Genomic DNA, 22,506 nt, shown 5'->3' on the forward strand with positions numbered 1-22,506 from the left:
TATATATATGTATATATACCCATACTGTATATGTATACATACATACACATCTAAGCATACATACACATATACAAATATATACATATGTACATGTATATTTATTAGTTATATTGATATGTACAATATCTATATAACTAAGATACACATATAACTAAGAAATATGTAAATGCACATGTATATATCTTTGTTATATAGCTATTGTAGCTATCTTAATGTATATTTTAGATCCTTATATACTATTTCTTGTTATACTTTTTTATTTTTGCTATTGTTAGGTGTAACTAGGACCTTTTACACAATTTCGTTCCACCTCATGTACCACATGTGATGTGAATGAAAATAAAGAAGCTTGAACTTGAATTACACTCACTACAAGATCAACAATACTGTTATGTATTAATTTTAGACACAATTTAGCCTAATATTTTATTCGGGGCACTTCAGAGAAGAAGCAGTTAAATCCATCACAAAGAGCGGCAGCTCCTGGTTTGTGTACGGAAGTAGTCTGCGGGTTGAAGGTCAGAGAGCAAAGGCTAACACTTCTTTCGACTGGAAGTACACACAGCCATCTTGGATCTAACGAAGCGAAGGGAAATTGATGCGGTGAGGGTATTTTGCTTATTAAACACTCTCGTCAAAGGGGGTTATCAGAAATTTCACCTCTCGGCTGGAGCTTTTTGTTGGGTTTCTGTTCAGTTTTGATCCGCGGCAGCTCGTTAGCCTTTAGCATTAGCGGTTTGTTGCTGCTGCTTCGCTGCAGCTGCTTGCAAACGGAGCGTAAAGTTAGCCGAGAAAACGGGACAGCTGACTGGGGAAATATGGGGACGGAGGAGGGTTTATGACAGCCAGATAACGACTGCTGCTTAATCGCTAAGTTGTATGGATTTATAGCTGACAGGTTGTTATATTCCCCTTTCTTTTTTGGTGGTGCATTATTAAGGGTTTCAGAGCACCTAGCATGCTAACGTTAGCCTCTTAACGTTAGTGGGTTTGCTAACCTGTTAGCATCGCTGCTGTTTTTACTCAGTCGGTTTCAGTTTCAGAGATTAGTCACATTAACACTCAAAATGAAAATAATAGATCAGTTAGGTACTTTATTATTTGGGTGCTTAGATAATATGATCAAATATATTATGAAAGTCCAACGTCGTTTTCCTTATTTTGCCTGCTTTAAGAGTTTATCAACACCATTCAAAGTGCTCTGCGAGTCTTTATGCTTGTCCTCTAATAATCCAGATGTTTGTGCTGCTGTTTAAAAGTGTTATTGTGTAGTATTCCTCCAAGCTTTCTAAAAGTCTTTCTTTGGACATATCTTTCTTTTAGTTTAGTTGTTTTCACTCCAGTACTTGGCATTTTTAGAAAAAATGTTTTCTTGGTTGTTGAGCTACTTATTTGTGATCTGTGAATCGTTTGGTCATTAAAAGGCTTCTAAACTCAAGGGATGAGCCAGTGTTTTGTCTGTACATCACAGACAACAAATAACCAATTTCAAACCTGATCTTTAGTCACTTCGTCACTAGCAGCTTGCCACAAAAGCACAATTTGTTTCTATTTCTGTAACTGAATCTATACAAAATGAGTTTAAATCATTTGTAAGGAGGCTGTAAAAGTAAGTCTGTGTTTAATTAGAATTAGGAAAATGTTTATCACAGCGCAACATCATTTATTTTGTGATTGCTTATATTTTTTTGTTAATTTTCAATTTTCCTGATTTTCATTTTAATAGAGTTATCGCTCTCTTCAGGTGACAAAAGGCATGTTTGGTGCTAGAAAGAAATTTCCAGACTTTGTCGAGGTAATCGATAATGACTTCACTGACGACATGTATTACAACCAGCCGTCGATGTTCCCACATCGATCGGACAAAGATGTAAGTTTCAACATTACATCTACTTTAGTCAGTTTTTTTTTTATTTGTTACTTACCCAACCTTGTTTTTAAATCTTACATTTCAGATACTTTCCTCTCCTTCACCGTCGTCGTCTGGTCAGCTGTCGCAGCTTGGTCCAAGTTTGTATGGTCCACAAAGTGAGTGTTTGCTATTGTTACATTCTTTTAACAGATTAGTTAATTTTTAATGTACTTTAGTTAGTAGAAAACATTATGCTTTGTTTTTTAAGGGTCAGTTATCACCAAAACTTTTAAATGTGGCAATGAGTTGAAGTTAAATGGACATAAATTGCAAAGAGTCCTGTCTGTTTTTTGACATTTTTATGATTTTATTCTGTCTTTGTGTTTTGTTTTCTTTCCCTGCAGGTGCAATCGGTTTCCCCGTTAGAAGCATGGGAAACAGTACACCTCAGTTAAACCGAAATTTAACGCAAGGGACGCAGCTACCGAGTCATATCACCCCCACAACAGGTGTCCCCACCATGTCCCTCCATACGCCTCCATCACCAAGCAGGTGTGTCTGTTGTTGCTGTTTTTGGAAGTTTGTCTTGTTAAAACGAGAGCTCCACTAAGGCCCAGGTGATGATGGTTTCACAGAGGGACGTTACCAATGAATTCGAGGAACATACTGAATCACTCTCAGGTTGGTCAAGGCCTCGGGATAAGCAGCAGGACCAATAGTATGAGCAGCTCAGGGCTCGGAAGCCCCAACCGCAGCTCACCAAGCATCATCTGTATGCCCAAACAGCAACCAGCACGTCAGCCATGCACCATAAGCAGGTAGATACATCTGGTTTATTCATGTGCTTTGTTTGTGTGAAGATCTGCTGGCAAACTACATTTCCTAAAACAAAGGTGACATTTCTTCTTTTCTGTTTTGCCACGTTTTTGTTTCTGCAGCATGTCGGGATTTGGTATGAACCGTAATCAGGCATTTGGAATGAACAACTCGTTATCAAGCAACATCTTCAACGGCACAGGTTGGCGGGGTTAAAAGATCACAACGTGTCTAGTTTACAAATAACATGTTTTATTTAATATCTTAACTGGTACTGAAAGTATGTATTTAAATTTGGTAATTGTAAGAGCAATTATTTTGTTCTGTTAAGCTGAGAAACATTTAAATTTGCCCAAAGTGTGTTTGTAATTTATGAAAAAAGTCTCTTCTTACAGGTCACACTCGTTCTGTGTAATAATGCTGTAATATCAACCATACCCTTGTCACATTGGTAAACAAATAGAAGGTAAAGGATACTGTATTATCCTGTTGATGCAGATGGGAGTGACAATGTAATGGGACTGGATCTGTCAGACTTCCCTGCTTTAGCGGACAGGAATCGGAGAGAAGGAACTGGAAATCCAACGCCGTTGCCCAACCCGCTGGCTGGACGGGCTCCTTATGGTAGGTCATTATTGTTTGGTTATTATCTCTGTATCTGATATGTAATATCTGTAAAGGTAGTATCTCACTGGGCTGCGAGTGTTGGAGACAAGTTGCGACTCAAAATTAGAAGAAAAAAAATTGCACATTTTCAGTTGCAGTCTCACTGAATCGTGACAGTTTGCGACCAAGTAACCAGTGAGCCGTGCAGCCTCGTTTTGCGTAACCAGTTTTTGAAAATGACGGCCTGTTTTAGTGTTCACAGATTGCACAACTGTATTCTAGCCTTGGCACATTATTCTGTTGCCCTCCTCAGCCCTCTTTGTACTTGCCTTGGCAGCCTCCCCCACATTTATCAACTAATTTACTGGTTTACATTTTGAAATGAAGATGGGTAGACTTGGACCAGTTCTGTTGTTATTATTCATCATGAAAGTGGGGTTTAGAGCTGAACATGTTAGATCTTCTGTGCTGGTTTCAAAATACTATTGGCGCTTTGCCACGTTCTCTACACGCATCGGTTCTGCACCACACTGCACTAGTTAAGGGTCTGCCCACAGAGTTTATGGGACCATCTTGTTCTAAGCGAATTGCTCCGAGGTGACGATTTTGATGTAGGCAGACAGCAGCTGTTGATTGACCAGTGGAGCTACATAACTGGATGACCCACCCAGCAACACAGCAAACTATATCTGAACCTCCACTTCCTCTCTGATTATTGTAGAGTGTGGGTTAGTTAGGTTGTTTTTTTCTAGTATTTTAGTTTTCTAGTTTCTTGTTCAGTATGGTAGCTCCAAAATTAGTGCCGTGGACCAATGACGAGGTCCAGACCTTTCTATCTTTACTGGCGGATCAGAGAATTCAACGCGAGCTGGACGGCGCTACAAGAAACAAGTGAATTTTCCACGAGATATGGGATATGATAGCATGTACTTGGATCTTTAAGCAAAGCTGGGATAAGCTAAGTAATTTAAGTCAGATTACATTTATGCTGCCTGCCCACTGCATCAATGATCCCACCCACAGAGCGGAGAAACAAGTCACCGTGGCTGTTTACGTACACCTTTGAAGAGCAGATAAGAGGAGAGCCGAAGCGGCTTTTCACTCTTGAGATGGGTTTGAGACACCCTTGACAAAATGTAGGTGGGTGTGAAATGCATGCAAAGACTTTGGGGCTATTTTGAGAGAAGTTTTGTTTCACAAATGGTTTTACATGTTCAAAATTCAAGTGACAACTTCTAGCCTCTGCGTTTCAAAACTAAGGACCCCAAGAATGTTGCAAAGACATTCTGGAGACTCCCTCATGAATGCTATTTTCCATCTAGTTGCCAGAAGTTGCAGCCCAGTGAGATACAACTGTAAAGGGTTTGTTTAAATGCAGATCTGTGATTTTATTGCTTTCTTATTTTGGGAAATCCTTAAGTTGGCATGGTGACAAAACCTTCAACTGAGCAGACACAAGATTTCTCCATCCATAATGAGGACTTTCCTGCACTGCCTGGGCCAAACTATAAGGACCCCACGCTGAACAACGATGACAGTAAAACTGTAAGAACCACCGATGGCCCAACGGGTCATGCAGGGGCATTAAAAAAAAAAAAAAAATCTAAATATTTGGAAGATGCGTTTTTCTGATTAAAAATTATTTTTTGTTTCCTGTTCAGAACTTGAACACCACAAGCAAGAGTACGTCGAGCACAGATGGGCCAAAGTTCCCTGGAGACAAGATGGCGTCGGCACAGAACAACAACCAGAAGAAAGGGATCCAGGTGTTGCCAGATGGTGAGACTTCACAGCCAATCGTATCGCTCCGATTCCTCTGAGACATCCCTTCTTAATCGCACAACTTGGGTGAGGCAGTTGGGCTCTCTACCCTGTTTTTAGAGTTTGATAAATGTTGGATAAGCTATTGTGAGGAGACCAAAAGTTTTTATATTCAATGTGAAACTTTTTTTTTTGGTCTGTGAAGATCATTTTAAAGAAAATGTGATTGGCTTGTTTGCTCTCCGATGTGTGCACAAATCACAGTCTAGAAATATGGATGTGGTTTCACAGTAAGTATTTGCTGTAGATCACGGCCCCACAGCAGATCTGTGGTTTGTTGAATCTGGATCGTTCTGCCGCCACAGGTCGGGTGACGAACATCCCCTCTGGAATGGTCACAGACCAGTTTGGCATGATCGGTCTGCTGACGTTTATCCGGGCTGCAGAAACAGATTTGGGAATGGTCCATCTGGCGCTAGGAAGTGATCTTACAACACTGGGACTCAACCTGAATTCACCAGAGTAAGACAGACATTTTACTCTAAACTCACTATTAGCTGTTGATTACTCATTAGATGTAAGGCCAGTTCTCTAACTTCGACAGAATTAAAGATGTTACATTGGAGGTAAAATGTTATTTGGCATGTAATGAATGCACAGTTGTTACAGTTGTATTTAGCTAATTGTGTTTTACGAGTACAAATACCGTTAAGTTGTTTTATTAGCACTCAGTTGGCAGGGACGTATTTGTGTTTTTGCACATAGACAGTAATATACCTGGTATATGTAGTATACTTCACATCGTGGTACTTTCCTGAGAACAAACATCTTCACACATTAAATTACTTTTGTAGCTGTAAAACTGAAGTATTTTGAATCCATGTCTGGGTATATTGTGAATCCAAATCTCTAAACTCACCCTCAAGGCTTTTTTCTTGTTTTAGTACATAAAGGTCAGATTATAAGAAGAGTAGTTAGTTGTTCGGGGTATGAAACTGTCAGTGGGGTAGAACCCGAGAAGAAAAAATATATAAAGTTACTTCGAGTTTATATACCGTAAATAAAATAAAATAATTCTTGCAGCATCACATTAACCAGAACCAAAGATCTCAATCATTAAAAAGCTTCATTAGTCAATTATACAACTGTATTTTTATTGTTCTAAACAAGAGTAGATATTTGTAATACTGTTTTTTTTTTTTTTAGTTTTGCTGCTACAAATGCCAAAACAATAATAGTGTCACTTTTATTGTCGGCCACTTTGCATAAAGATACAATTTTCTTCTTGTTTTGATTCTTTAATTCTCCATAATCTCAGTTTGCTTTCTCTCAATCCCAGAGTTTACATTTGTATGGCTTCTGCTGGGTATTCTAAACCGTGGTTACATTCAACAAAGCTATCTAAATTCTAAAAAAAAAAAAAAAAAGTTTGAAAATTATTAAAAACATTTTGTTCACAACCTTGATTATCTCTCCAAAGCCTTTTCAGATCATAGTTTAGTCCCGTGCACAGTTCAGTGGACAAATGACAAACTTCTTACTTGAAGGCTCCTCACAGCCACGGTGCTTCGGGTTTTATAAATCATCGATCAAGTGCACAGCATTTTCAAGATTGTTACACTGATTTAAAGTGTAATTATTTAGTTTTTCATTGTGTTGATGTAAACACTTCTTTGCCTCTTTGACAGAAACTTGTATCCCAAGTTCGCCTCTCCTTGGGCCTCAGCACCTTGTCGGCCTCAAGACATCGGTAAGATAAAGGGTGTGAGAGATTTTTAATGTTATCTATTGAGTTTAACAAAACCAAACCAGTTTTGTTATCCGGTTTTAAGTTGGTTTTTGAAAGAATTGTAACCTTCATAACTTTTATCTGCGTATTTCCAGACTTCCATGTACCATCGGAGTATTTAACCAACATCCACATAAGGGACAAGGTATTTATGAGCCTCATCGTTAGTGCTTCATATTATAAGCTATAAAACTAATATTCTTTTCTACCATCTTGTTTCCAGTTGGCAGCAATTAAGTTAGGTCGATACGGTGAAGACCTGTTGTTCTACTTGTACTACATGAACGGTGGCGATCTACTACAGATCCTGGCTGCAGTAGAGCTGTAAGTTCCTGAAAGGGGTTAAACAGTGAACGGTAGACAAACCTTTTCTAAACGTGCTTAACTTTTTAGTAGCTCTGCCATGCAGTCAGGAAAAAAGACATGCTCATGCTAAAGTTTTTTTTTTTACATATTATTCTTCAGATAAAAACAGATTTTTAAGATGTTCCTTGAAGTGCAACATAAGCTTTTGTTTTCATTTAGAGCAATGTTAAAATTATAACGGCACAAAACATTTTTTAAGACCACGTGCGCAACATCTAAAACTCAAAACTCCAAATTACTCCTTAATGACCTTAAACACATCGTTTTGTGTCGTAACGACACTGAATACAGCATCTGTGTCGCCTTCACAGATAAACGCTGCCGTCTCCTTTGTTTTCCACTGGTTTATTGAATCTTCATGACGCTGTTGAGATCCATTTTTCTTCCGTACGTTTTTCAGCATCTTTCTCGTTCCACAATTTTTGTGCTATTTCAACAAATCATATCAAAACGTTGAGCTCTTTCAGAAGAGGGATGACTTTTGGTGTTGGTGCAACTTTAACGTTTTGAAATATTTAGCCTTTTCTGCCATTTTTTTCCCTCAAAGGAAATTAATTGAGCTCATTTTACGTCCTTCAAATCTTTAGATGTGTTTACAACCTTTTACTGCTCCTTTCACATTTTGTTCTGCTTCAGCTTCTTTCAGCTTCTGTGTGCAAACAATCTTTTTTCAGCTATTTCTGCAAATTTCAGCTTATACTCATTTCAGCTTATTTCTGCAAGGTTTGGCTTTTTCTATTAGTTCAGCTACTATATAGCTAATTTAAGCTTTTTCGGCTAATTCCACATTTTTTGCACTCATTTCTACTTTTGAAGCATAATTCAGCAAAAATGTGCTTTCTGCACTTCCTTCTGGTAATTTAAGCTTATTTCATATTTTTTTAGTTACTTTTCAGCTGGTTTTTTTTTTTGGTTGTTGTTAATTTCAATTTTTTTTTCCAGATAATTTTTACTTTTTGTGATAATTTCTGCTTTCAGCCTAATTGGGCAAACATATTCTTTTTGCCTTTTTCTGCTAATTTAAGCTTGTTCTACCTCTTCAACTACCTTTGTAGAAAAAAAAAAAAAATAGCTACTGGTAATTTCAGCTGTTTTCAGATAGATTCATATTTTTTTCTTGTAATTCCTGCTACTTTCTGCCTAATTAACTCTTTATGATGATTTCAGCTTGTTATGCTCCTTTCAGCTAGTTTCAACTTTTTCTGCTATTTCAGCTACATTTTAGCTGTTTTATGCAAATTTTAGCTTTTTCATCTAATTCCACTTGTTTTTTTTTGTTGTTGTTTTTAGCTAATTTCAGCTCTTTCTACTTCCTTCTTGTAGGTTAAGCTTCTTTTTGCCTTTTTGGCTGCTTTTTGTTAGATATTTTTAGGTAATTTTAGCTTTTTTTAGCTGATTCCTAATTTTTATGCTGCTTATTCAACCTTTATACAAGTTAGTCCCATTGAGCCTCAGGGACTCATTTACAAGAGAGACCTGAATTATTTAAATTAATTATTTAAACCTAATTCAGCAAATGTGTTCCTTCTGCTATATTCTGCTAATTTAGGCCTGTTCTTTCATTTCAGTATGTAGCTAATTTCAGCTGTTTTTCAGCAAGTTCTTTTGCAATAAGCTTTCACACTGCATTTTTGCAGGAAATGCAATTTCTCTAGCTGAACAATTTTGAGAATCACCTGTGTGGCGTGTACATCTAAAATGATAGACATTTAGTGATTGCATTAAACCCCACTGACGTAGCTGTTTCAACTAGATTGGGGGGGTGGGGGGGGGGGGGGGGCATGGTGTTTTCGATCCAGATCCGTGTCTAGAATCAGGCACCTGATCCAAATCCTAGTCTGGGACATTTCTCCAGAGACTGAAAGAAGTGACTGTGGCGATCGGTGGCTAGGGCGTTTTTTAAATTTCCCTTTACCCATTTGTTTTCTTTCTTTCACCGTCTAGCTTTACTCGGGACTGGAGGTACCACAAAGAGGAGCGGGTCTGGATAACACGAGCGCCTGGCATGGAGCCCACACTCAAGACCAACACCTACGAGAGGGGCACCTACTACTTTTTTGACTGTCATAACTGGAGAAAAGTTGCCAAGGTACGAATTAAGGGAGGACTTCTGCGTTACGTTCACTGACTCTTGTTGGGGATTTTGAAAATCATGTTAAAATTCTGCCCCCATCTCCAAGGAATTTCATCTGGAGTACGACAAGCTGGAAGAGCGGCCTCACGTGCCATCAACCTTCAACTACAATCCAGCCCAGCAGGCCTTCTAAGGCCCGACCAGTCCAAAGGCCCACAGCTGGTCCTGCACACAGCACTGCTGTCCTGGACGGGCACAGCTTGGTTTTTATTCCTCGAGGATTCGGCTGATAAGACTGCAGAGGTCGTCGTCACCATTAAACTGTCCTGCCTTTTCTGAATTTACATTCTACCCTGTTTTTTTGTTTAGTTTTGAGCAGGGTCTGTGTTATGTTTACGTCTGAATTGAAGCCTGCTTTCTCCTACAGAGGACGGACCTTGTGACCGAACAAAGGTTCCACCTCTGACTTACATCAAGTGTTCAGAACACAAAAAGTTGGAAAAGTTCGCATTTTCAGACACAAGTGAAGGGGTGAAAGAAATGCAATGTTTATTGTTGCACTATATTTAGTAATAAAATAACACAAAATTTGTTTGTGCTTTTTTATATGAACACTCCTCAATAGTGTTTATTTTCTCCTCCTCTTCAATTCATCTTTGTTTAGATCAGTTTTAACTCATTTTCTTCTTCCATTGGTCATTTCCTTCACAACTTCTGTATTTGCACTACCAAAACTCTTTCCATCTCAAACTTTCTGTCTGACTTTCGAGCCGACCAAACATCGACAAAAATCTGGGAGCTGCTTCGGTTTCCACACTTGTGGCTAAAATCCTCAGAGGCTGAACAATTACCAACTTTGCTCAAGAGCAAACAAAACTTTCCAGTCTTTGTTACAATTTTGTAAGAAACATCGTTTTTTGTTCTCTGCATCACATAAATTAGTACATGTATGTATACTTGTGTATATATTATTGCTATATATATATAGATATAGATAGATAAGATCTTTTTGGTGGGGACATTGTCCTGCCTGAACCTCGGTTTTTATGAGGTGAACATAATGTGACAAATGTTCTGGATCTGCTGGGTGTCGTTTGACACTTGGGGGCATTTACATGAAAAATACAAATGCCATGAAAGGAAAGGCCTGATTCTCACCCTTCAACAACAACAACAAAAAAAAAAAATGGAGATCATCACTAGAATTACAAGCTTAAAAAAAAAAAAAAAAGGATGTATTTCAATTTAGACTGAACGGAAGTGAACAAAAACATTTCATAGAAATTTTAAAGAATCCATTTGTTTAAAAAAATTGAAACTGATCTTGTATCTTTTGATGTCAACAGCTTTTTTCTTTGTATTAAATCAGAAAAGGCTTTCCTGAACCGCTGTGTCCTGTTCATTACACAGAAAGTTGTGTTTAAACTTAAAGGTAATATTAAATCATCACAAAGGATACATTTTCACAGCTGGTTTAATCGTCATAAAGGCATGTTAAACATTTGCACACTTTGTGCTTTCAGCGCTTTAGGAACACATTAAAGACTCTATACAAAACTTTTACTCATCAACTATTAAGAGCGCGAGTTTTACTAGTTGTTAAAAAAAAACTTAAACGTTTAACTGTGAAGTTATTTAATGGAATGTTGCTTTAGATGCACTGCACGTTCACAGACAAATGAAAACGTAAATCCTCCATCCATGCAGCAGAAAATACAATTTTAGCACTACTTCTTTCAAAGTTGGAAGGACAGTTTGTAAATGAAATTAAAAATGTTTGTAAGGCACATTCATTCATACGTTGTAAACAATTACAGAAAAAACAATGAACATTCAGAGGTCCTTAAAGCAGAGCTTTTAGAAGACATTTCTTATACCAGACAATCTACTGAGGTGATTTCAAACAAAACATGATCAGTTACTGCTGTAGGACAATCAGCCCAAGTGCAAACTAAAATTATTTAATCTGTTCTACAAAAGGCAACAAACCCAGACAGTTCATGGATGCTGGCAGCTGCAGGATGTCACAAAGGAAACACCAAGACTTCCTGTGGCTGCACACACAACACGCAGAATTCTGTGAAAATGATTGTGTACAAAAACATCCATCAATAAATCTGAGTTTTCCAGTCTTTTATCCCGTAACCACACACTTTAGATGCAGACTGCCGTCACTCTGCAGGAGTTCAGATCCAGTAAGAGGTCCTGCTGATCTCGCCGGGCAGCTCACTTCGAAGATGGTTCCGAACCCGCGGACCCTTCACACGAACCTCCTGCTTTTCCAGTTTCTTCTGGGGGAAAACACATTAACTTTTGATTAACTCATTCATTAATCAGACGTTTTTAAATAATCATTTATCAAACAGATGCAGAACAGGACTTTTTTTGTTGTTTTTATTTGAACTGATTTTGGTCCATATTTGACAATTAGAAATAACATTGCCCATTTCTGACGACTTTATGATCTTAAAGGTACGCTTTGCAGAGTTTGAAATCAAATATAAAAAGGTTACGCTAAATTATATCAAATACCGCAGTTTAAAAAGCTCCTCCAGTAGTTTCCGGATACATTGACTGCAATTCTGAAATGCGGGTACGCACTCTGTGTAAACAAAGCACTCTGCTGAATCTGCCATAAACCATGTGGAAGCTGGAGTCACGTGACTGCGCTACATCAGGCTGAGTGTGGGTCAGCCAGACCTACCTTCAGTCACCCAAGCTGTTGTAAGTAAACAAACACGCAGTCATATGCTCACAAAATTTAAACTTGGACTTTAGATTTACTACAAAATAACTTGTAGTCTGAGTATGCACCATGATTAGCATATTTAAGCTTTGTGGGGTTCACGGGGTATTTTGCAACCATGACTTTAGTACTGTGCAAAACTTTTGAGTCATTCCTCATTTCTCTAAACTTTCCCTCCAAAGAGCCAGATTATGGAACCAATGTGGACCAAAATTAGAGCTATTTCTAAATTTTTGCACACAGATCAATTTTATATTTATTAAACTTTGAAAGCACTCTGCAGTTTGAGCTATTTACTTAAAAAATATATATATAATTTTTATGTTGGAGGGGGGAAAAGAAAGTCTGGAAACATGTTTTTCGCATCTTTTTGTTTCCAGTGCCTTTTTTAAGACCTGGAAAACACTAAAAGTGAACTCCAGACTGCGTAGGAGCCCAGTTAGAGTAGTTTTAAGACTCTTAATTAAAGACAAAGTTATCCTCTGACCTTTATCTTTCTTCTCCAGAGTTTCCTCGGCCGCCGTCTTGTCGGCTCTGAAGAAGATCCGTGCGCTGCTCAGTGAGAAGTAAAGCAGCTCAAACTCCTGCCGTGAGAAGCAGACAGCAAAGACTTACAGGAAACACTTGGCGGTGTTTTTATTCTACACCTTCACGTATGTGATAGAACAGAAATCTTTGTCTGCTCAGTTTTTTTTTTTTTTTTTGACAGACTGCTGTACCTGCAGGTAGACATCCAGCCTCTTCTGGGTGAGATTCATAGTTTGAAGCAACTTCTCATCTTGACCGGCAGACTGCACGTTCTGCTCCTTCGCCACGGCACTCAGCTCTTTCCTGTACTTATCTCGGACCGCCTGGAACCAGTGCAGAGAGTCAAACTCCAGGTACTGGTCCAGCAGCTTCAGAATGTACGCCACGCCTAAAAACAACAAACGCACATGCTACATCAAAAGTTGATCAAGAAATAAAGAGTTCAGAATGAGTCTTTGGTTGTGTGTGTTCACGTGCGTGCATGTGTGTGTGTTCACCCATTGCAAAGCCATCGTCTGTAAAAGCAGCTCCGGTTTTGTTCTTCTTGTTTAGTTTCTCTTTGCAGCTGATGGAGTGCTCCACAAAATTCACAGTCTGTGAGTGAGATCAGTTGCGAGGAGATTAATATAAATTTAAGACGAAACAACAACGAAAACGCGAAACAGACCGTCATACACCACTGACCAGAGGGGGTACGATCATGTAGAAGTTCCTCAGGTGCATATTCTTGGCGCTGCGAAACTCCGGTGCAAACACAGCCACCAGCATGTTGAAGTACTCCGTCCCCTCTGCAGAGTTGCTGGTCAGATCGCTCAACACTGAATCTAGAACACTGAGTAAAACACAACAGTAAAGAAAGGACTGTGTAAATGAGGCAACGCTTTCTACTTATTACGCTTTGGTGCCCTCTGCAGACAAACATGAGAAATAACCTTAAAATAAACTTTTGAGTTCATGTTTGATTTTAAATTATCTTAATGAATCAAAAGATAAGGCAAGTCCGTGAGAAACACAGAAATAATGGTCTGAAGACATTCATGCACATTCATAAGAGTTTTTTTGTACCTAGCAGCCCTCTGGGTCTCCTCTGACAGTCCTTCCTCCTTCACCAACTCCTCAAAGTTGACTATATCCTCCAGGTCTGGGACAAATCTGTAATGACCGAAAGAAAGCTCCATTAAAATATGACAAGATTTCAATGAAAGCTATTGTAGGAGCACTGATATGTTATCCTCAGTCTAAAAACATGTTAAGACGGGTTATGTATTCATTCATCTGATGCATCCACAATAAGTTTATGAGCCACAAAAAGCATTGATTTTATGTAATCGAATGATCTGATATTGTAGTATTAAAAAAACAAAGCGATTGTATTTTAATGGGTGTCACAGAGGGGGGAAGGTGTGGAAACAATGATGTCATGAGTGAGTGACAAGAAGAAAAATAAGAGGAATTAATGGTGTTGTGAGAAGGCAAGGAGATCTTCCAGCGAACCAAAGTTCTGACACCATTATAATCCAGCTGAAGCCAGAAGGGAAAAAAGAACGAGGGATGAACCAGACCCCAGGAGAGGAGTCGATCGCCCAATAGGAAGGAGAATCCAAAACCTTTATAATGTGTTGTATTGAAATGTCAGTCGGTCACTGTTACCCAGGATGTTGACTCAAGGCTTGTTTGCTGATCTGTATTTTGTTGGGTCAGTAAATAAACCTTTAAATCACCCATCGGACTCCAGCATCTTTTTGACTCTTCCATTTATGACTGGTAGTGAACATTTGAAGGCTGGTTTTTCCAAAGAAGCTTCCTAAGATAAATTTTAAATTACATTTTATTCATTCTGGGCTAAGTTAGTTTTTAGCAATGATTAATTACACAACATTTTGAACCAAGCAGTAGGAAACACATCATTTCTGCACCCAGTTTACGTTTTAACACACTTTTTTTAACTTTCAATCCATAAATTACACCAACAAAGAACGACTACCTGGCTCTTTTACCTGATGGCGCTGCTGCAACAGTGGAGGCCTCCAGAACGGATCATACGCACGTAGCCCATGGCGTTTCCTGAAAGTAAGCAGGATTAAATAGTGCCGTTGTCCTCAGCGGATACACTCTGGAGTTCATCAGGGAGAATTTCTCACCTATCTGGCTGATGAGCTGTCTGAACTGGTTCAGGTAGCTCTGTCCATCAGGAGTGAGGCCCAGCTTTCGGATGCCTCGGTTGAACTTTTCTGCACGCTCAAACGGGTACTACAAGAAAAAGATGCAACTGAACAGTAAAATATCTAATGATTTACAGTCTCGGGATTCATTCATCCAACTTATACTAATTTTTCTAAATTACCAAAGTTTGTAAAACGGCTGAATTTGGAGAGTAAATATTACCTTCTGATCCGACTGGTCTTTTGTTTCCCTGAAGAACCGGATGTCCTTTATAAGTCTAGACTTGATGTGTTCATCGTACATAAACTGACTGAAGATGTAAAATTTTTTCCGCAGGAACTGGTAGGTGAAGTTGACCTGGAGAAAAATCGAGGAGTCGCGTTACTCTTCATCCATCCACAGTGGACAGAACTGGGTGATGTGGTTTGGATAAACTCACGGTGGTGTTCATGATGCCCGTGCCGTGCGTCCGGATCGAGTTAGCCACGTGGCGGATGTTGATGGTGTTCAGATGTTTGTTGTTGCTTGCCTTTTCGATGAAGATCTGTTGAAAGTAGCCGTTTCAGAGCGAGCTGTGCGCAGCGCAGAAAAAAAGTCTTGTGTGGTCGAGTCTCACCTGGTTGTTGAGGTTGTACAGGTAGCGTGAAACAAAAACATGAATGTTTCTCATGATCTCCAGAACGTCCAAACCCTGATGAGAACAAAGTAAAATATTAATCTTATGTTTATTTAACGCCCCCGCCTCTGACATGTTTGAGGTGCAACCATCCACACCTGCTCCAGGGTCTGGCTGGGCAGGTGTGCCTCGGTCATTGTGAGTCCGTAGCGCTGCGTCGCGAGGTTTCTCATCTCACTGTAGGTGGCCCAGTCATGCAGGGCGACAGTGGTGAGGTTGTAAAATGTTTTGTCCAAGTAGTGGGTCACATAGGCTGCAAAACAAACAAACCAAAACAAGTCATGATGCCAGTTACAACAAAACCGTGCAGTTTTCTAACAAATCATAAGCTTAAGTGACTTCAAGTGTGAATTAGTTTACAAATGTTTCCAGTTAATCCCAGTCTTTGGTACCTACAGTATATTGGTTTGGGTCAACTGGAACTTAAAGCAGCCAGAGTACACTAAAATGGTTAACTTGTAAAAGCAAAAATTAAGATATTAAAATATTCCTAAATCAAAGCATTTGTTCCAAATTTCACTCAAACTGAATGCATCACGAGCAGAGACACAAGAACAAGACTGGAAATGGCTCTGGAGAGTTAGGTCACACCCTGTGGACCTGAAGCCGATAAGACACGGTGACCCACTACAGAGCCAAAAATATTCAGATGACCTGCCAAAAATCAAGAACATTTTTATTTTTTAAAGACAATTTTCCGTTTATGTCTACGTGAAAAATATCAAATAAGTTGTTTGTTATAAGCAGAGAAGTATAAAAACGTGTAATTTTACCCCATGTTTGGATTTTATTCTAAGAAAATGCCATTAAGTTGACAAGTTTTTGCCAAAGAGCAAACTTCTTTTCAGTAGATAAACATGACAGAAAGGTGTCGGAACAACTTCACGTGGAGGGAGGATGAAGAAGTGCACGTTTGACTGAGTGATCGTGACTTGTGTTGGAAAATGTTCAAAAGGATTTTATTAAGTTTTCTGAAAGTAATCCAAGTAAACACGTAGAACCATTTTTCTGCACCTTTGATGTGAATGAAGCGGTTGAAGAATCGGATGGGTTTGACGGAAAAGAAGTGGGCCAGGTCCTTCATGCCCACTTTGAAGGGATTCCTGTCGTCGAGCTTCAGGTGGGTGTGAACGGAGAGACGCAGGTCCTTCTCAATCTCCTTACACAGCTTGTCGAGGAGGTGCTGAAGGGAAGAATACAAAATATTACAACAAACTAAAAACAAAGAAGGAACATCATGGTCATTTCTTACATATGGATAACAGTTATTCTCCACTTAGATCACACATTTATTTGGTATTTATTAGAGCTGGGCGATATCTCAATATTTTAAAAATATCAATATAATTTTTTTGCAATATAAGTTGAGACTATATCGATATAAAACAATAGTTTTATACTTGGAAATCCTCCTGCTTGAACACAAACACACAGCCCTCAGCCGTGCTCCCCTCCATCCTGCTTCTCCAGGAGGTGGGTGGGACGTTTAGCACAACAAGTAAAGACGGGAGAAACACAGCAGTTCTGCTGAATAAAATGGTTTGGATGTAAATTGTCCTTTGAGGGACAGAAAGATGATTTCTGTAGACAATGCTGAAAATAGTCCAGACGAAAGGTCGGAACTATAAATCTTTTTCACCATTTAAAACAGCGGAGTGGAGTATGAAGAGTGTGTGAACTGCAGCTGCAGGTCCCAGTGTTTTTTAGCCTCCTTCCCTAAAATAAACCACGGGTCAGAACTCATTTAGCCGTGCTGTGCCTTATGGTGGCGCCATGACATTAATAAATCAGAGTCAGAGAGATTTATTTATCATTCGCATCTCATGTGGTACATGTGGTGGAACAAGATTATGTACGCAGGGTCGCAGTTATATCCAACAATAAAATGTAAAAGAAAAACAGTAATAACAACTAAGACATGAACTAAGAAAAACATCAGCTAAATAATAAACTAAGCACAATAGCATAAAAACATTATGTCGAACGGCAGCACGAACATGAGTCTGTGTGAGCAGATGAGCACACATGAACACAGCAGAAATCAGCAACTTATGTCACTAAAGACATGGTCCTTAGCGGCTAACAAGACGACTAATGGTTTAGCCGTCTTGTTCCACAGCTGAGACTGGAACCGTGTCTTAGCGATATGAAACGCTGCTGATTTATTAATGCCGCTACCTCTCACCTTTCCTCTCATAAAGCAGAGCATGGTTAAATGAGTTCTGACCTGTGGTTTATTTTAGGAAAGGAGGCTAAAAAAACACTGGGACCTGCAGCTGCAGTTCACACACACTTACTAACGTGTAGGCGGCGCAGCTAAACGGACTGTACTTATTCAGCACCTTTCTATCTTACAGACACTCGAAGCTCTTTACAACACAATCTGTGCCTCATTTACCCATTCATACAGCACTCTACTAGATCTATACAAAGAACAATCAGAGCTTTATCATATTCATACACCGATGAGACATACAGGTCCTTCTAAAAAAATTAGCATATTGTGATAAAGATCATTATTTTCCATAATGTAATGATAAAAATGAAACTTTCATATATTTCAGATTCATTGCACACCAACTGAAATATTTCAGGTCTTTAATTGTTTTAATACTGATGATTATGGCATACAGCTCATGAAAACCTAAAATGCCTGTCCCAAAAAATTAGCACATCATGAAAAGGTTCTCTAAACAAGCTATTAACCTAACCATCTGAATCAACGACGTAACTCTAAACACCTGCAAAAGATTCCTGAGGCTTTTAAAAACTCCCAGCCTTGTTCATTACTCAAAACCGCAATCATGGGTAAGACTGCCGACCTGACTGCTGTCCAGAAGGCCATCATTGACACCCTCAAGCAAGAGGGTAAGACACAGAAAGAAATTGCTGAACGAATAGGCTGTTCCCAGAGTGCTGTATCAAGGCACCTCAGTGGGAAGTCTGTGGGAAAGGAAAAGTGTGGCAGAAAACGCTGCACAACGAGAAGAGGTGACCGGACCCTGAGGAGGATTGTGGAGAAGGGCCGATTCCAGACCTTGGGGGACCTGCAGAAGCAGTGGACTGAGTCTGGAGTAGAAACATCCAGAGCCACCGTGCACAGGCGTGTGCAGGAAATGGGCTACAGGTGCCGCATTCCCCAGGTCAAGCCACTTTTGAACCATAAACAGCGGCAGAAGCGCCTGACCTGGGCTACAGAGAAGCAGCACTGGACTGTTGCTCAGTGGTCCAAAGTACTTTTTTCGGATGAAAGCTAATTTTGCATGTCATTCGGAAATCAAGGTGCCAGAGTCTGGAGGAAGACTGGGGAGAAGGAAATGCCAAAATGCCAGAAGTCCAGTGTGAAGTAGCCACAGTCAGTGATGGTCTGGGGTGCCATGTCAGCTGCTGGTTTTGGTCCACTGTGTTTTATCAAGGGCAGGGTCAATGCAGCTATCAGGAGATTTTGGAGCACTTCATGCTTCCATCTGCTGAAAAGCTTTATGGAGATGAAGATTTCATTTTTCAGCACGACCTGGCACCTGCTCACAGTGCCAAAACCACTGGTAAATGGTTTACTGACCATGGTATTACTGTGCTCAATTGGCCTGCCAACTCTCCTGACCTGAACCCCATAGAGAACCTGTGGGATATTGTGAAGAGAAAGTTGAGAGACACAAGACCCAACACTCTGGATGAGCTTAAGGCCGCTATCGAAGCATCCTGGGCCTCCATAACACCTCAGCAGTGCCACAGGCTGATTGCCTCCATGCCACGCCGCATTGAAGCAGCCATTCATGCAAAAGGATTCCCGACCAAGTATTGAGTGCATATCTGAACATGATTATTTGAAGGTTGGCGTTTTTTGTATTAAAAACACTTGTCTTTCATTGGTGGGATGAAATATGCTAATTTTTTGGGACAGGCATTTTGGGTTTTCATGAGCTGTATGCCATAATCATCAGTATTAAAACAATTAAAGACCTGAAATATTTCAGTTGGTGTGCAATGAATCTGAAATATATGAAAGTTTCATTTTTATCATTACATTATGGAAAATAATGACCTTTATCACAATATGCTAATTTTTTTAGAAGGACCTGTACAATGGAGGGGTTCAGTGTCTTGCCCAGGAACACTTCAGCAGGTGACTGCTGGTGGAATCGAACCCCCAACGCTCCCATTGAAGGACAGCTGCCCCCAGCTGAAGAGGATTATTAATACATTTAAATAAATGTCTAAAAAAGAAACTTTTATATACAGTATGTAAATAGTTTATTTTTTTAGACATTTATTTTGTACAGTTACCGCTGTTGTTAATAAATGTGGCTGTGTGAGAACTGGGACAAAACTTTGACTCAGAAATATATTTTTCTTATTACTTTATGGAAAAAAAAAAAAAAAAAAAATTTTTATATATATATATATATATATATATATGTATATATATATATCTCGTATATCACGATTTATCTTAAAATATTGAGATATTAATTTTGGTCCATATTGCCCAGCTCTAGTATTCATTAAAAGGTTTAAATCAGAAGACTTCTACCGTGGACAAATTGAGCTTTTCATATAACTGTTATAAATCTCTTTCATACAACAATCTCAAGCTGAGTCTTCTTCCCTCTTGATTGTGTCAAATTATGGGGTATGAAGCTGATCTGTCACTGACAGGTCAGTGTGTAAGACAAAATTAGCATTGTGGTACCAAGGTGTCCTGTATTAATTACATCTGGTGTGAAATGATTCTGCCTTAAAGAAACTTGCCCAAATGACATGAATTAACATTTTTTGTTTACATCTGGTGTGGGCTACGAGCTGGTTGCAGAATTTTAAAAAGTGTAAACAACCAGTAAGAGAATCATTTTGGACAACCTAGCTTGTAATTAAAGCTTTTTACTTGTGACTGATGCGTTAATTAATCCTCTGCAGACCAGGATTTCTCTTTTTTATCTTCACTTGTGCTGCTTACCTCATTAAAAACATCCATTATCTCCTTCTTGTAGCTCTCCAGCAGCTGGTCACATGACTCCAAGTGTTTGGCTTGCAGCATGGATGACACACCGTCCCTGAGAGCACTAAACATGTACTGCTCCAGCCAATCACAGACAAGAATCAGAAGCATAGAACAGCAGAAAACAGAACAAAAGAGAAGTTGTTAGATTTAAGATTAATTAGAAGACACATTAGCATTACATTTTGGTTGTCCGGTGTTTTAAACAACAAGAGTCTGTGTGCTTACGTGTATTCGTGCTGCGTCTACAGCATTGTCATATACGTCATCTAGATAAATGGGAAAAACCGCTCGGTGCCAGTAAAGGAAACTACAGTCACACTGAAGCTTAACTCTAAAAAAGAAACAAAAAAACTATCTTTAGTTGTTTAAGCACACTATGAACAAGCAAATGAAGCAATCAATATACGCCAACATAAATGTGATGATTTGCACTGCTCTTTTACTCTCAAAGAGGTTTACCGTATTTTTCAGTCTATAAGTCACGTGTTTTTTACATAATTTGCATGCCCTGTGACTTATAGGCCGAAGTGATGTATTTATGGAAATTTTCCCATATTTGTAAACCAATTTTGGGCTGAGATATGATCGTTTTCATTCATTCTGACTGAAAAACAAACAACTGAAGTAGCAGATTAGTAGTTGCAGTAAGGCATGCCGTTGTATCATGTAATAGGTAACATGGCTATAATGACAAATTCAAAAAAATTCAAGACAAAAACAACTAGACTTTATTTATTATACTTTATAATTTATTGTTTTTTCTTGAACTTTTTTGAATTTACCATGTCCTGCATGACTGAGAATCTTCACCAGCTATTAATGACACAATCGGCTTGCCACAGCCTCCCCACCTTCATTCTGCTCGCTGCTTGGCGCAAGTTAAACCAGCTGCACAGACACGGCATAATGCAGCTAATTTGACCATTTACTTTTGCCACTCTCTTTTTTGTAAAAAGAGAGAAACTGTTAGTTATCATTTTTAAACGGTTTCTATCTCATTATATAATATCTGTTTTCACATGTACTGAACAAAAAGTTCATTTCTTAGGATTTAATCTTGTTGTTGATGTGTGTAAGTTTCTGGAAAGCCTACTTTTACATCAAGTGAACGTTTTATCAAGAAACTATGTGTACAAACTAAATCTTCTGAAATGTTCTGACCATCATCCTGATAAGATTTTTGTACATGTAAACCTGACTTCCAAAAAAGTTCAATCTGGTCCTCTGGACATACAAAAAAACAAAAAACAAAACAAAGCAAAAAAATGTAGAAACGTTTCGTCTCTCATCCGAAAGCCTTCCTCAGTCTGAGGTGCTGTTTTCAGCTCAGTCTCTTAAATAGCACCTTCTCAGAGTGGATCAACCAGTTTTGCTGCTGACAACCAAAACCAGCTGCTCACATGCTCAAGAAGGACCATCAGCCTAACAATGGATCATTAGCACACTGATGGCTGTTTACTGTTCACAGAGGGCTGAGTGATACTAGCAATCACAGCATTGTAAGAGGGGGACAGTTGAACCCAGAGGCCTCCACCCCTGTTTAACGATGGACGATTTCTCTTCACAAAGATGGCCTCCTTTACTCCTCTCTCAAACCATTGTTCCTCTCTATCCAGGATGTGAACATCTTCATCCCTGAAAGAGTGACCGCTGGCCTGGAGATGAGTGTAGACCGCAGAGTCCTGGCCTGATGATGTTGATCTTCTGTGCTGGGCCATCCTTTTGGCCAGTGGCTGTTTTGTTTCCCCGATGTAAGAATGATCACCCTCCTGACACTGAACAGCATACACAACATTACTCTGTTTGTGCCGGGGGACTGGATCTTTGGGATGAACCAGTCTTTGCCATAATGTATTTTGAGGTTTAAAAGCCACTGGGACGTTATGTTTAGAAAATAAACGTCTCAGTTTCTCTGATACTCCCTCAACATATGGAATGACCACTGGTCTGGGTCTGGGTTACTCCTTTTCACCTGTTGGCTGACTGGAGTCCTGTCTGGGTTTCTTCTCTGCTTTCAGGAAGGCCCAGTTAGGATATCCACATTGCTCTAGAGCAGGTGTGCCCAACCAGTCGCTCGCGGGCGAAGCGAAGCCTTGACTTGTATTCTCACAGACATAGTCTCGCGAG

The 22,506-nt window shown here is 39.3% G+C and overlaps 2 protein-coding genes across 2 annotated transcripts in view; one reads left to right on the top strand and one right to left on the bottom strand.

Annotated features, from left to right (window-relative positions):
• Positions 1–563: 563 nt before the first annotated feature.
• cnot2 (CCR4-NOT transcription complex, subunit 2) lies at positions 564–9,471 on the top strand. Its single transcript, XM_037682741.1, has 15 exons — positions 564–603; positions 1,745–1,870; positions 1,956–2,028; positions 2,257–2,404; positions 2,488–2,670; positions 2,791–2,870; positions 3,167–3,292; positions 4,695–4,819; positions 4,936–5,053; positions 5,401–5,557; positions 6,724–6,785; positions 6,920–6,969; positions 7,048–7,148; positions 9,135–9,279; positions 9,371–9,471. Exons 2-15 carry the CDS (start codon positions 1,757–1,759, stop codon positions 9,455–9,457), a joined length of 1,569 nt encoding a protein of 522 aa, XP_037538669.1. The 5' UTR covers positions 564–603; positions 1,745–1,756; the 3' UTR covers positions 9,458–9,471.
• Positions 9,472–11,157: 1,686 nt separating this feature from the next.
• Positions 11,158–22,506, bottom strand: part of washc4 (WASH complex subunit 4) — a 39,325-nt gene continuing 27,976 nt past the window's right edge. The window contains exons 19-33 of the mRNA XM_037683430.1: positions 20,605–20,710; positions 20,335–20,451; positions 16,392–16,560; positions 15,476–15,630; positions 15,318–15,392; positions 15,141–15,245; positions 14,924–15,058; positions 14,680–14,788; positions 14,536–14,602; positions 13,604–13,690; positions 13,223–13,370; positions 13,036–13,132; positions 12,730–12,926; positions 12,498–12,594; positions 11,158–11,555 (exon numbers count right to left, since the gene is read on the bottom strand). Of these exons, the coding sequence (XP_037539358.1) occupies positions 11,491–11,555; positions 12,498–12,594; positions 12,730–12,926; positions 13,036–13,132; positions 13,223–13,370; positions 13,604–13,690; positions 14,536–14,602; positions 14,680–14,788; positions 14,924–15,058; positions 15,141–15,245; positions 15,318–15,392; positions 15,476–15,630; positions 16,392–16,560; positions 20,335–20,451; positions 20,605–20,710 (1,729 nt within the window). The 3' untranslated portion in view covers positions 11,158–11,490. The remainder of the gene's footprint in view (positions 11,556–12,497; positions 12,595–12,729; positions 12,927–13,035; positions 13,133–13,222; positions 13,371–13,603; positions 13,691–14,535; positions 14,603–14,679; positions 14,789–14,923; positions 15,059–15,140; positions 15,246–15,317; positions 15,393–15,475; positions 15,631–16,391; positions 16,561–20,334; positions 20,452–20,604; positions 20,711–22,506) is intronic.

This window comes from Nematolebias whitei, chromosome 10 (assembly GCF_014905685.2).
Source record: "Nematolebias whitei isolate Nwh7 chromosome 10, NemWhi1, whole genome shotgun sequence".
Classification (NCBI taxonomy): Eukaryota; Metazoa; Chordata; class Actinopteri; order Cyprinodontiformes; family Rivulidae; genus Nematolebias; species Nematolebias whitei.